The sequence below is a fragment of the Schistocerca americana genome, chromosome 3 (genome assembly GCF_021461395.2).
Source record: "Schistocerca americana isolate TAMUIC-IGC-003095 chromosome 3, iqSchAmer2.1, whole genome shotgun sequence".
Lineage (NCBI taxonomy): Eukaryota > Metazoa > Arthropoda > Insecta > Orthoptera > Acrididae > Schistocerca > Schistocerca americana.
The window spans coordinates 229,352,904-229,366,253 of NC_060121.1; the positions used below are offsets into that span (position 1 = coordinate 229,352,904).

General features: G+C 36.8%; 2 protein-coding genes across 2 annotated transcripts in view; one reads left to right on the plus strand and one right to left on the minus strand.

Moving 5' to 3' along the window:
• The window catches only part of LOC124606786 (THUMP domain-containing protein 1 homolog), a 31,616-nt gene extending 20,376 nt beyond the window's left edge, over positions 1-11,240 (plus strand). Inside the window, exons 4-5 of the mRNA XM_047138850.1 lie at positions 8,711-8,799; positions 10,254-11,240. Of these exons, the coding sequence (XP_046994806.1) occupies positions 8,711-8,799; positions 10,254-10,824 (660 nt within the window). The 3' untranslated portion in view covers positions 10,825-11,240. The remainder of the gene's footprint in view (positions 1-8,710; positions 8,800-10,253) is intronic.
• The window catches only part of LOC124606785 (sodium-coupled monocarboxylate transporter 2-like), a 237,205-nt gene continuing 235,019 nt past the window's right edge, over positions 11,165-13,350 (minus strand). Inside the window, exon 15 of the mRNA XM_047138848.1 lies at positions 11,165-12,085. Within this exon, the coding sequence (XP_046994804.1) occupies positions 12,044-12,085 (42 nt within the window). The 3' untranslated portion in view covers positions 11,165-12,043. The remainder of the gene's footprint in view (positions 12,086-13,350) is intronic.

Consider the following 13,350-nt stretch of genomic DNA (forward strand, 5'->3'; position numbering starts at 1 on the left):
CCAACGAAATTAAATTTGGAAACAAACTGAAAAAGTTTCTCCTTAACAATGCCTATTCCATATAATAATACATATTTTTGTAATGTGTAAAAAGTGATGAATAGGAAATATTAAGTCATATCAGTATTTTAAAAATATTTGTAAATGATGTGCATGTAGCCATATTTACAGGCAAATTTCTCAGGTGAATGTAAAATGTCTCGTTCCACATCATTATGTTTAATCATTCAAATGATCCTTGGAACATGAAACTTGATTATTAACTAACCAACATATCATACTTTTCACCATATTTTCCTTGTTTTGTATTTTGTGTTCGACGTGTTTTCAAATATCATTTATGCCCCACCTTCAGCCACTTCATCATTCCCTGTTTTCATAGTATACGTACAACATCAAAACAAATGAATGTGAGACTGGGCAACATGCTCAGAAAGATGTTATGCTACTTTGCCTTAATTCATTTTGTTGCAGAAGATCAATTTTAATTTGTTTGTGTAGTGATAAGGAAACTTGAATTCTGATGCAAAATCTGCCATTAACTTCCCTCAACTTGTTGTGTGATGGCTACATACCACTTTTTCCTGAATAACTAGGTTTAGAACAGAACAGGTTGTGAACAGTTGATGATTCTAGGCATTATGCATTTCTATGAAATGTGACATCAATCATTTAAAACAATTGCCAGCAAACTACTGTGTGCTGCATCTCTGTAGATTTTGAACAAAATTGGTACAAGAATCATCAACTGTCTATGCTCACTATCAAGATGGGCATGAATTGCCGAAATATTTCTTGTTCAGAAGCTTTTCATCATGAGAGCCCATTGCTTTTATACTGACGGTTCTCTATGCATTCTAGGCAGTTATTGCCTCGTTCTATGAAATTTCAGATGCACTGCTACATGTCAACAACTCACTGCCATGATATTGTGACACAGTCTTCTTCAGGTTTATACTGGTGAGGATGCACTAACTCCCCTATAAAAGACATCACTGGCATGTGTGGTGTGCTCAGTTATGACTGTTCATGCATTGCCTGCACTTCTGCTGCAAGTCAGTGTACTGTGCTGAGTGTTTGCCATGGTATAAACTCACCTCACTGATATCCTGTTGATCATCTTCATGCTGTAAAATCGCAGAATGGCGCTAACTATGCAGAACACGAAATTTTTGTATGACAGGATTCTATCTAGTATCTCACTGTAAACAACCATCCAGGTAGGTAGCAGCCGCAGACAGTTGTATTTTCACAGGTTCATTGATAATATAACTTCAAAAGTTAGAAGTGTGGGCCACAATTTTTGGTTTCACTGTATTTCATCAAATGACCATTAGAAATGTAGTGTTTGAGAGTAGTGGACTTGCTGGCTTGGAGTATACCACTGGTGTTCCACTGTGCACTCTTGAACAGCATTCGTGGTGTGCCCTCTATAAGATTTGACATACTTGCGTGGTTTTGTATAAACACATGCGTTGTGTAGTTCTAAGTTGTCTTTGACATGTTCCAGAAGTGCTGAAATTTTTGACTGAGGACAATATTATCACTTTACTTTCATGTCCTCTTAATACTCCGCCCCATTTTGCTGAAACATTTCCAATATATGGCGGGTTATCACGTTACCAGAATTGTAATACAGGATGTAAGAAATCACGGCTATCATATTGAATGTTATTTGCAGGTTAGAACTAGATGCAAGGCAGGATCTAACAAGAGAACTGTCCAGTCCTGCATATTGAAACCTGTCCTGAAATGTTTTTTACAGGAATACTACACTGAAAGAAACACAATGTCAACATTTTAGATGCTAAGACTCATTGCAAGTTTTTAAGAAAAATAGTGAAAATTGCCATATTCCGTAGCTCACTAGGTGGCTTGAGGACTGTACATTCCTGCTGAAGCTGCAGCAGACAGTGCGTGCGCAACACAGCGGTGCATAGCCTAGATTGATGGCACAGTGGTAAACAGATAACACGGTAAAACGTGATCATAATTTGTAAAGCGAACTTCAGTTTCCATTGATAGTTTCTCTGACACAATTGTTCACAGTTACTATTCTCTCGAATTTGTAACTCTTTTAATATACATAATAATTAACAGTTGCCTTTCCAGTATCACCAGGCATTAACAATGAGTGTGAAACTGAATTAATTTTCTTCGTGTTTTCTTCATACCATATTTATGTGGTTATGAGATGATGTTTCTTCCCAGATTCATCATTTGGAAAGTCCAGGTCATCTTATGTTTTGCATATGAAGCTATTGCTGCTGAGGTCAACATTTTTATGTTGTTTTATTGACTGATATAGGGGTCACCTTACATTTACAGATGAAGTTTGGCCTATTGAGGTCACACGTAGATTTATTTTGAAGAATTCAGGAGGGGAGGTGCAGTAAATGATACTCGTGCTTGAACAGGATCAAGATATCCTGATACACCGAAACACTTGATAGAGTATCAGCCTTGCTCTAGTACTCACATGACATTTGAATCATGCAGTACTGGTGCAAGGAATATGCGAGAAACTATGAACTAGCCCTCACAAGTCTATTGCTCTGCTTAAACTTTGACAGTTTTGTGAAACACATTGAAAGGCAAAAATGTTGTCGTTCAAAAATATTACTTGATTCTGAACACAAGTCAGTATTGTACAGGGTTATTACAAATGATTGAAGCGATTTCACAGCTCTACAATAACTTTATTATTTGAGATATTTTCACAATGCTTTGCACACACATACAAAAACTCAAAAAGTTATTTTAGGCATTCACAAATGTTCGATGTGTGCCCCTTTAGTGATTTGGCAGACATCAAGCCGATAATCAAGTTCCTCCCACACTCAGCGCAGCATGTCCCCATCAATGAGTTCGAAAGCATTGTTGATGCGAGCTCGCAGTTCTGGCACATTTCTTGGTAGAGGAGGTTTAAACACTGAATCTTTCACATAACCCCACAGAAAGAAATCACATGGGGTTAAGTCGGGAGAGCGTGGAGGCCATGACATGAATTGCCGATCATGATCTCCACCACGACCGATCCATTGGTTTTCCAATCTCCTGTTTAAGAAATGCCGAACATCATGATGGAAGTGCGGTGGAGCACCATCCTGTTGAAAGATGAAGTCGGCGCTGTCGGTCTCCAGTTGTGGCATGAGCCAATTTTCCAGCATGTCCAGATACACGTGTCCTGTAACGTTTTTTTTCGCAGAAGAAAAAGGGGCCGTAAACTTTAAACTGTGAGATTGCACAAAACACGTTAACTTTTGGTGAATTGCAAATTTGCTGCACGAATGCGTGAGGATTCTCTACCACCCAGATTCGCACATTGTGTCTGTTCACTTCACCATTAAGAAAAAATGTTGCTTCATCACAGAAAACAAGTTTCGCACTGAACGCATCCTCTTCCATGAGCTGTTGCAACCGCGCCGAAAATTCAAAGCGTTTGACTTTGTCATCGGGTGTCAGGGCTTGTAGCAATTGTAAACGGTAAGGCTTCTGCTTTAGCCTTTTCCCTAAGATTTTCCAAATCGTCGGCTGTGGTACGTTTAGCTCCCTGCTTGCTTTATTTGTCGACTTCCGCGGGCTACGCGTGAAACTTGCCCGCACGCATTCAACCGTTTCTTCGCTCACTGCAGGCCGACCCGTTGATTTCCCCTTACAGAGGCAACCAGAAGCTTTAAACTGCGCATACCATCACCGAATGGAGTTAGCAGTTGGTGGATCTTTGTTGAACTTCATCCTGAAGTGTCGTTGAACTGTTATGACTGACTGATGTGAGTGCATTTCAAGCACGACATATGCTTTCTCGGCTCCTGTCGCCATTTTGTCTCACTGCGCTCTCAGGCGCTCTGGCGGCAGAAACCTGAAGTGCGGCTTCAGCCGAACAAAACTTTATGAGTTTTTCTACGTATCTGTAGTGTGTCGTGCCCATATGTCAATGAATGAAGCTACAGTGAATTTATGAAATCGCTTCAATCATTTGTAATAGCCCTGTATTTGGTTATGGGATGCTGTAAACGATTTACCAAGTGAGTAGCAAATGGAAAATTTGGTCACTGTTAAAGTATTAGAACCCAGGATAAAAATGTTACCACCTTTTTATCAGCTTTAGAACAAGATGATAAGATTCATATAAAACAAGAAAGAAAACTAAACCAGAATTAAGTGTCTAAAAAACGAAATGCATCTTAATAAACTGGCCATAATTGTTCTTGCAAGAATAAATTGCAGTGGCAAGACCAGTCATGGAGATAGTACCAACAGACATCATTAGATCACAGGACAAACAAAAGTTGAGAATTATACTGAGTCAATCTTTTATTTATATATTAATTGGTGGTGTTACATATGAACTGTGCCCTAGAAGATAGTGCAGTCCGTGTTTTTTTTTTTTTTTTTTTTTTTTTTTTTTTTTTTCACACAGTTACTCAAGCCCTGCACTATGGTGGGGTAACATTGACACCAGCTTGGTTTAGAACTATGATTAGTGCTGGGAGGGGAGTAGTTAGCATGCAGCAGATTATCTTGTGTTGCCAACCATAGGAATCTGTGCCACATAATATGTCTTTTTATGGACATCTACCACATTTAAACTGCAGTTTGCCTGAATCCATTTAAATTGACCTTATAATTGGGAAAATAAACAACAGTGGTATACATTTCTACAGGAATGGTAAAGGTCTAGAAGGTACCCAGTGGCGTACTTACATGTTTTCTGTAGCAATGTTGTTGTTGTTGCACACCATGAGGTTTGACAGGAACAAAAGAGGGTTTGTCAGTTGCTGGTTCTGTGCAGCCAATGAGAGAGGGGCAGGCAGATGGTATGTTTGGAAGCGAGAAACATTCTCATGTACGAAATCTGAGATGTGTTTAGTAAAAAAATAAACAAATAAATTTACAACATATTTGGAAGAAACAGCTAAATATTTGTCACAGTGACGAGATAAATTTTCACAACTGTGCTATTAGGATGATGGTGGTAATTAAAAACAGTGATACCATAGATGACAGACTTAGTAAGCAAAACAGGAAGTGAAGATAAAAATTAATGTAAACAATTTGTTTTTGTTTATTTTATGTCTCCTTGCCTTATCAAAATATTGAAATTCACTAAATGGCTTACATTTAAAATAGGTATAATGCTACTATTTTATGCAGGTACTTAATGTCAGCAAAACAGTTTATAATTTTGATTAGACAGAATATATTACAAGTAAATTTTTCTCAAGGAGCCTCTTTCACAGTGTAGTGGAATCCAATTAAGGTTTTCAATTTTGCAAAGAAGAAATATGAAGGACATTGTATGCAATGGAAGTGATCTACTTCTCCTGAAGACCTAGATATGTGTTACTTTTTAGTCGATTTCTTGGACATTCATTTGCATAATGTCAGCATTTTGTTAGAAATTATGGAAACATAAGAGAATACAGGAAATAACTGACGAATTTGTGAACTGTGGTTTGAACAGTGATTGTTGTGCTAATTAAAATCGAGAACAAAAACACAGTACCTCCCTATCCCAAAGAAAATGTGTTATACTGGCTTTCAGTGTCCAAGGACAGGCTGAAAATTTTTTAGTTTACGAAGGAGGGAGAAAACGCTTAAAGAGTTAAGCAGTGTGCAAAGCCCATTCTGTATCGTAAACTCTGTAGGCGAATTGTATAAACAGCACAAAGATTTACACATCTAAATGAAGTTTGCAAAATTGTGAAAGAAAAACTGTTCGAAAGATTTAGAACTGTCGAGAAAGCCAGTGCGCTGTTACTAAGGGTGATCTATGTGACTGTACCCTCTGAATTGCACGTGAGATTAACATTGTTGATTTCCAGGTTTCTTTCACCTAGTTAAATAGATTCAGGAAATTGTATGGAAAAGGGAGTCACAAAATTACAAAATGTGCTTCAAACTAATGTGTAGAGGAGATGTGATTAATTGGTAATATTATAGCTAAATTAATAGCAATAAAGACAAAGCTTCTTGTTATGCCTTAAAATGCTGTGTATGAAACCAGTCAGTCAGTTTTTGTCCAAGAACTGCTTTTCAAAAGAAAGGCAAAGTTGCTTGTGCTGTCAATGAAAGCTGTGATTCATTTGTATACGACAATGCCAGTGCTAACTATCAGTGGATTACTGTTTTTGCAGCTTTATACCTGTCTTCTGAACCTCAAGCCAAAGTAGGAGCAAAAATTTAAAAAAGGACTGTTCAGTTGCATAAGAGAATAATTCTGTGTTGAAAGATTTAGCCTCCCGACGGAAATCTTTTTTCAACACTGTAAAGCATTTTTCAGAAAATTGTCAGGCGGTATGATTTCTGATGGCTCTTTGTCATTTCAGGCTTATTAGCAGAGTAGTATTGTTAAACTTTGCTCACTTGTGCATTGTCACTTTGCATCTCCAGCTTTTAAGAATTTGAAAAAGTATGCCTGGTAAGCAGCACAATATGCAGAACAACGGCCTCAACCATATCCTACTCCATTCCAGTTTCTGTTTAAATTAAATAACTTATTACTGTGGTGAGACCAAATGCATTAATCTCTCTTTTCTCAGGTGTTTTCATCATCCATTAGACATGTTGCAGTTTTGCATTGACTACGGGAAAATTCGAGGAAATGTTTGATTGTTAGTAAAATATACCACACTCGAAAATTATAAGAGCTGTACTACAGAAATTGTTATAAAACATTTCATGTCAACATATTAAAGTCCCGATTGATGGAAGTCATCTGTAATGTAACATCATTTGATTTTCTTTCCTCTGCTAGTCACTGCAGTAGCAGTTACATGTGCAACAGTCTAACTGATGATATGAACTGCAAGTTATTCAAATGACAGCATTTCATTCAGTGTATTCTTCCTGTCTGAAAAAAACATAAGGTTAGGTTTCACATGTTGGACTGGACCATTCCCTTGTAAGTCTGGATACATGCTATTTGTAAGCAACCATCTGAACATCTTATACAGTCAGGCTCAATACCTCAGCCAATCACTCCTTCCTCTTCAGTCCTTCCAATTTCTACTCAGATTGTACCACAGTGGGACACCTATCACTGAATTATATTAAAGAACGTTTTGCTCATGTTTGCACGTGTTGCTGCGTCAAGAAATTATTTGAATAGCCTGTGCCATGTATTTTTGTTGAAAGGCACATCAAATCCAGCACCTATATTTGCAAGGAAAACGTAATATAATGGACGTCTTTAAATCAGTGGGTTAGCAAGTTTTGGCAAGTAGTGAGAGTTTTATGTTTTGGAAAGCCAGTTTACACCCCTACAGCTTGAAATCATTATTACCAGGAAAAAAGTGGCATAATAATTGAGTTCTGAAAAAGTAGTGTATTACAGCTGTTATAAACAACAGCATGCCCAATTAAAGGATATTATTTGAGTCAGTGGATTCTGCCTGTGACTGTGGCTGCCTGCTCAGTCTGTTCCTGCAACTTGTCTCTTATGAACAGAATTCAGTGTGGTTTTTACTTTTCTCCATCATTCTTTTAACTTCATTTGAAATTCTTGTATGCTTCTTCCCTTTGTTGAATAAGCTGCCTGATTGTAGCATGCCTATGCTGCTTGCTATTGTTACAGTAACTGGTGTGCAGGCATTCTGTTACCATTATATGATATATGTATTCAGTTGATTCCTCCTTTCTCATTCCCAGTGCCTTGAAGAAAAGGGGGGAGAAGTGAATATGCGATCCAAAAGAATATGTTTGTGGAAGATCACATTTGCTAAAATTATGCAACTGCAGAAAAACACATTAACAAAAGCTGACAAATGCCAACTTTTCTAGAGAGGAGTTCTTGCATCTGGCAGAGAAAAAGATTACAGAAAATTAGACTTATTATTCAAGAGAGTCAGAGAGTCACACATACGTCTCCTCTGCTGTTGGTCTTAAGTTTCTGGTTCACCTTCAGATTGTATTTGTTTTGGGTGACTGTGCTGGATAATTCTAGAGTAATTTCTTTTTCTCTGAACATGTCATATCTTTTTTCCCTATTGGTGGAGGTATCAGTTTTGAACACTGGTGCTTCTGTCTTGTCGACGCGAATTAAATGATGTAAAATCTGGGAGAGAACAACAACATGTGTTAGGATACATTACTTATCACCCCACTTAGCTTAGTGATGTTGAGCAGTAGACAGACACATTTAAAAGTAGACTGTTGGATAAGCTATTAGATAAAGTCCGTTACTAGGTAACAAAAATCCTTGTACACAAACATCATATAGGTGCGTGCATGTGCGCACGCGCACACACACACACACACACACACACACACACACACATTGTTGTCTCTGAACATTTGTGTGTGTTAGTTAGATTCTTGGAAGAAATCCTCATGTCCCCCCCCCCCCTCCCCCGCCCCCTCACGCACGTGTGAGGACGAGGAGATTTCACTACAGTTGGCTTCTCTCAAGCTGGTGGAGTCTGAATGACCTGCCCTTTCTTTTTAATCTTCTCTGACTATCCCTCTCACCTCCCTGAGAAAGGAATTACTAGTTTCTGAAAGTTAATGTAGTGTTGTATACTGTTGTTTGTCTATCGCAATACTAAATATTTCACCTCCAGAAGGTAAGTAATGGTCAGATGTTTTGCCTCATAATTTTATAGTTTTATAGAATTAATTTTCATTTGAGTACTTTAAGCTGTGAGAAAACTAAATGGGCATACAATGAAAAATTGTGCTTCAAATACCCTCTTTATTTGCCCCATAGGCTTACTTGGATGACATCAAGGAGAAAGTGTCAGTGCTGTTTGACAAATATTTTACCAAAGAAGAAAAGACTTTTTCTATAATAATCAAGTGAGTATTGTGTTTTGCCTGTCCATGAACCTCATCATCACTTGCAATATTTTTGTAAAGATTTTTAGAGAACAGTCGTTTTCTCATAAAACTTTGAAAATGTTTAAAGAAAATATGTGTGGTGTATTCCTTTTCAGCCAGAAATTGTGAGTTATTAAACAACAGTTTTCTGGCTTGTAATATGAGAGAGTGCTATATGTAATCTGTATTATAACAAAAACCTCTAATAAAAAACAAAATTTTAGTATTTCTGAGATAGTATATGTCAGAAAGCAGGGCTGTAAAGCATGAAAAACGTGAAGTCTCTAGTGCTCAGCCCATAAACATACTTGTGGTCTGACTGTAGGTAGTGTGCAGCCTTAAGTCATCTCAGTATGAGAAGGGGCAAGGTGGCAGTTTCAGCACACTGCCCACCTGGTATTTCCAATAAAGATCACCTGTACTCAATTGTACAGCAGGTTGAGTGGGCCTGGGGATTTTTTGAAGGGTCTGAAACAAAGAAAAATCCCCATTCTCGTCTGGGATGGAACCCAAGACCTTCTGGGGCAGATCCTAGTGCTCTACTCGTTAGACCACCATGGCCACTCTTAGAGCATAGTCCAGGCTAATAAATCAGTTGTGGGGATGAAAGTGTGTAGGATGTGTGTGCATGTCTTTGTTGTCTTGAATTAGTCACCCAGCTTGATGTTATTTAATAAGGTGTTACATATTAAATTATAAGGGCTACTGTTGTATTGAATGTCTATTCATTCTGAATTAAAGACAATGCAGACAATTGTCAATTAAGTGGCTTATTGCTGTCAATTAAGATTCTCTGCATCTAAGTGTGTCAAGTCTGCAACATCACCCTTGTGTTTGAAAATAAAGTAAGCATTTAGGTAGAATGTATTACATGTTTCAGTTCTTCAAAGAGAAGAAACAAGAGAAAAATGAAGTACAACTTAGATAGTTGCCACATTCACATTACCTCCATTACAATATTTTTGTCAGAATTTATTCATACAAGTTTCTAACATAAGATGAGTATCTCATCTCTCACTGTCAGCAGATAGTGGTGAAAAGCTTGAAGAGTCACAGTGGTGAAAATATTAACATTTTTCAGTAAAGTGTCTAGGGGACTGAGACAAATCAATCTTTTCACTTGCAACCATGATTGACAGTTATATCGCAGTTATATCATCCATGGTGATCATGTTGTCAGCTAAAATTTTTTGTTTCTTTTTTCAAACCCAGTGTTTAAACTGCATCATACTGAGTAATGTTGCTAGGGCCATTATTACCATGTCAGTTAAATTTTTACTTTAATATTCCATTAAGTAGTTCCTTGAATTAAAATTTATTCTACACTGACGACCATAGTTAAAAGGTAGTTCTGTGTATTGTTCTTCTATAACATATAATTTAGCCATACATTGTTTTAATTCATAAACTAATTAAAATATTCCTACTTTCAGCCGCCGCAACAGCAACATGGTATCTCGTGATGACGCCATTGCAGAATTGGCAGAAATGATAAAAATGAGGAACATAAACAACCGTGTTGACTTAAAACAACCCCAGTTGACTGTAATTATTGAAGTAATTCGCTCAATGTGTTGTATTGGTATACTGCCAGACTACTTCAGATTCCGCAAGTACAATCTTTTAGAATTAGCCTCACCAGAAGGAAAAAAGGGCGATGAAGATTCTGCACAGAAAGACAGTTCAGGAGAACCTGCTGTTAATGAAGAAGAAAAAGCAAGCCCATGTGACAGTGCAGGTAATGTCGACACTTCTGAAGAAAATGGTAAAGGCCAAGACTGTGTTGTGACAGAAGGAAAGCCTGCAGACGGGTGCAATGAAGACCAGAGCTCTATCTCCTCAGAGTGCCAACTTGAATCTACAGATGATACAAAAAATGACATCAAAAGCCAGTCACAGGATACAAAAACTGATCCTGGTGCTGGTACAGTTGATGTTACTGAAAGTGGAAATGGTGATAGTTTGTCTCAGAAGACAGAAAACTGTGCTATAGATACAAAGTAATGTAAACATCAAAGCAAAAACTGCTTTCATTGTTAAAATAAAGAATTGTATTTTGTTGTTCCATGGTTTGTGACAAGTAGTCAAAAAACTTTTGTTTTTACACCTAAAATATTTCTCAATATTTAAGATGTATATTGTTAATTTGGCATATCAATGTACTACTTGTGTTCCAAAACAGCTGTATCTTTGTGTGGAAAACACCCATGGAACTTATTCTTTTTATGAGTTGATGCATTTATAGTTTTTTCACGGCATTGTATGTTGTGGTTTGTGAGTATTGCTATGTTACTTACCCATTGTTATCCACTTTCACTTCAGAAATATTGCAGATGGAGTGAGATCTCTGCTTATTTATTGTATATTTTCTGTACAATAATTTATTTTAAAAATAAACAAATCCAATGGAGCTTTCTTTACATATAAATGCATAAATTATTTTTTTAACTGCAGTTTCTGCGATGTTGTAGATCCTGACGAGACACACCTGCTTCAGTTATGGAAACATGAAAAAGGCTCAATTTAAGAAATGTTTGCTATGTACTCACATATTTTATAATTACTGAACTTAAATGCAATTACAAGGATCTTTCTAAATATAAAAACAGTGAGCACTTAAGAGCACAGTCAAATATTGACAATATGAAATCCTATGAACTTTCATCCATAGTACAGTATGACTTTTATTTAATGTATTTCCTAATTGGCCTCACATAGATGAAATTAATTAATGTTACAAAGTGCGTGTATTGATTCTTGGGAACATTTGTTGTTGGTGTGACTAATTACAGTTTAGTCACAACCACACGTATAGTATGAGATCAGACCATGTTGATTAAGTTATCCATCTTGAGACTGCATGCTGTTACCACATTTTTTTATTAATAATATTTAAAATGACAGAAGTACCAAGTGGAAGAGATAATCTGATATTATAAGAACTATTTGAATGAAAGGAGTCTTCTGTTCTTCGTATTTGGAGTTATACAAATTAAAAATGACCAAAAATACATTCTGCTGCATTAAGTCCAGTGTTTGTTTTCAGTTTGCTGTCCAGAGTAATAGAGAAATGATAAAGTAACAGCAACAGACTCTCTCTTCGTTAGCTGACCATGTGTGTGGCATCTCTGGTTCCTCTGCCAGTAGTCTGTTCAACATATTGTCATGGCAGTTCTGAAATGATGCTTCATAAATCACCAGTAAGATTTGGAGTCTTAACACCTCATGGATCCTTTCTTTTTGGCATCTCCATCTCTGCTCCCTCCTGAAATTGATGTTGTTTATTAATCAGTAGCTAGACAAGACAAAATTTTGTAATACTGAATGCAGCCCATTTGTCAAATAGAATATTAGATGTAGAGGGTTTTGTTTTATTTCTTCACCTTTGATTTCAAATGACATACTTAGAAATCACAGAAGTTATGATTAAGAACACTAATGTATATATAACTTCATTTACATGCCATTCTTCCTCCATTCCTGATCCCAAGCCTTTGTCCAACAAAGTGCCCTAGAATATTTGTCATTAATATTGTTCTCAAGAGAAATAAACCACACTTTGTATCTTCCTACTAAAAACAGTGTGCTAGATTTAATACCCACTTGTTAAAAAATGTATTTTTACATATGGTGGTTGTTTAATCACAAAAATAAATTGTATAATGATCCTCTGTGTTTACCTTAGCACTTCATTGACAAGCTTAATACAATCTCCACTTTGTCAGAAACATAGGAGGATCCTATAATGCTTGTTCAAATCTCCCCAAGGCAAATGATCTTTGTGTCTGCAGTTCTATTGCTAAACTGGCCTATCCAACTTCATAACACGAAGGATGCATGTGATTGAAATGAATGTTATACTACAGTTTACACAGAGTATATTAAACGGCACAAATATGATCAGCAATTACACGTAAGTGCAGTCAGCATAGCAATGTTACTAAGTAAAAGCAGCATGTCAGTTTTTCCACTTCCTTTGGCAACATGTGCAAGAGGAAATACTACAAAAAATGCAGGAAACTGGTCCTGTCAGTAATCTAGATCAATATATTCTAAGAATATACAAAATCTATTCTGCTAATGAAAAATCCAGTTATTATTCATAGTGTTTTGGTTGTAAATTGAAAATGATCACTTCTGGCAGAGGATACTGTATTGTACAACTGGCAGCAGCTTTAGCTGTTAGCCCACCCATATGTGATGTTTCTGACTTCTGCAAAATAACAATAACTATAATAATAATACAGTAATAAAAGAAATCAAAGTGAAGTAGAAAGCTGAAGGTTATCTAAAGCTGATTATTCAGTCTATGCAACAGTGGCTGCATTATCGCTGTGGCTGTATTACTGAATTCTGTGCTGGCCGCCTGTACCTACTTGAAAGAAGACAGGAACAGACTGACAAAGTACAATAGTCCTCCAGCAAGCTTTGAACTAATAGATAGCACAGCCTTTGGAAGATGTAACAAGTGTGAACACCAAGCTAACTAGTGCCCAGAGAACTCTTTCATTATTATGATGGTGACTATAG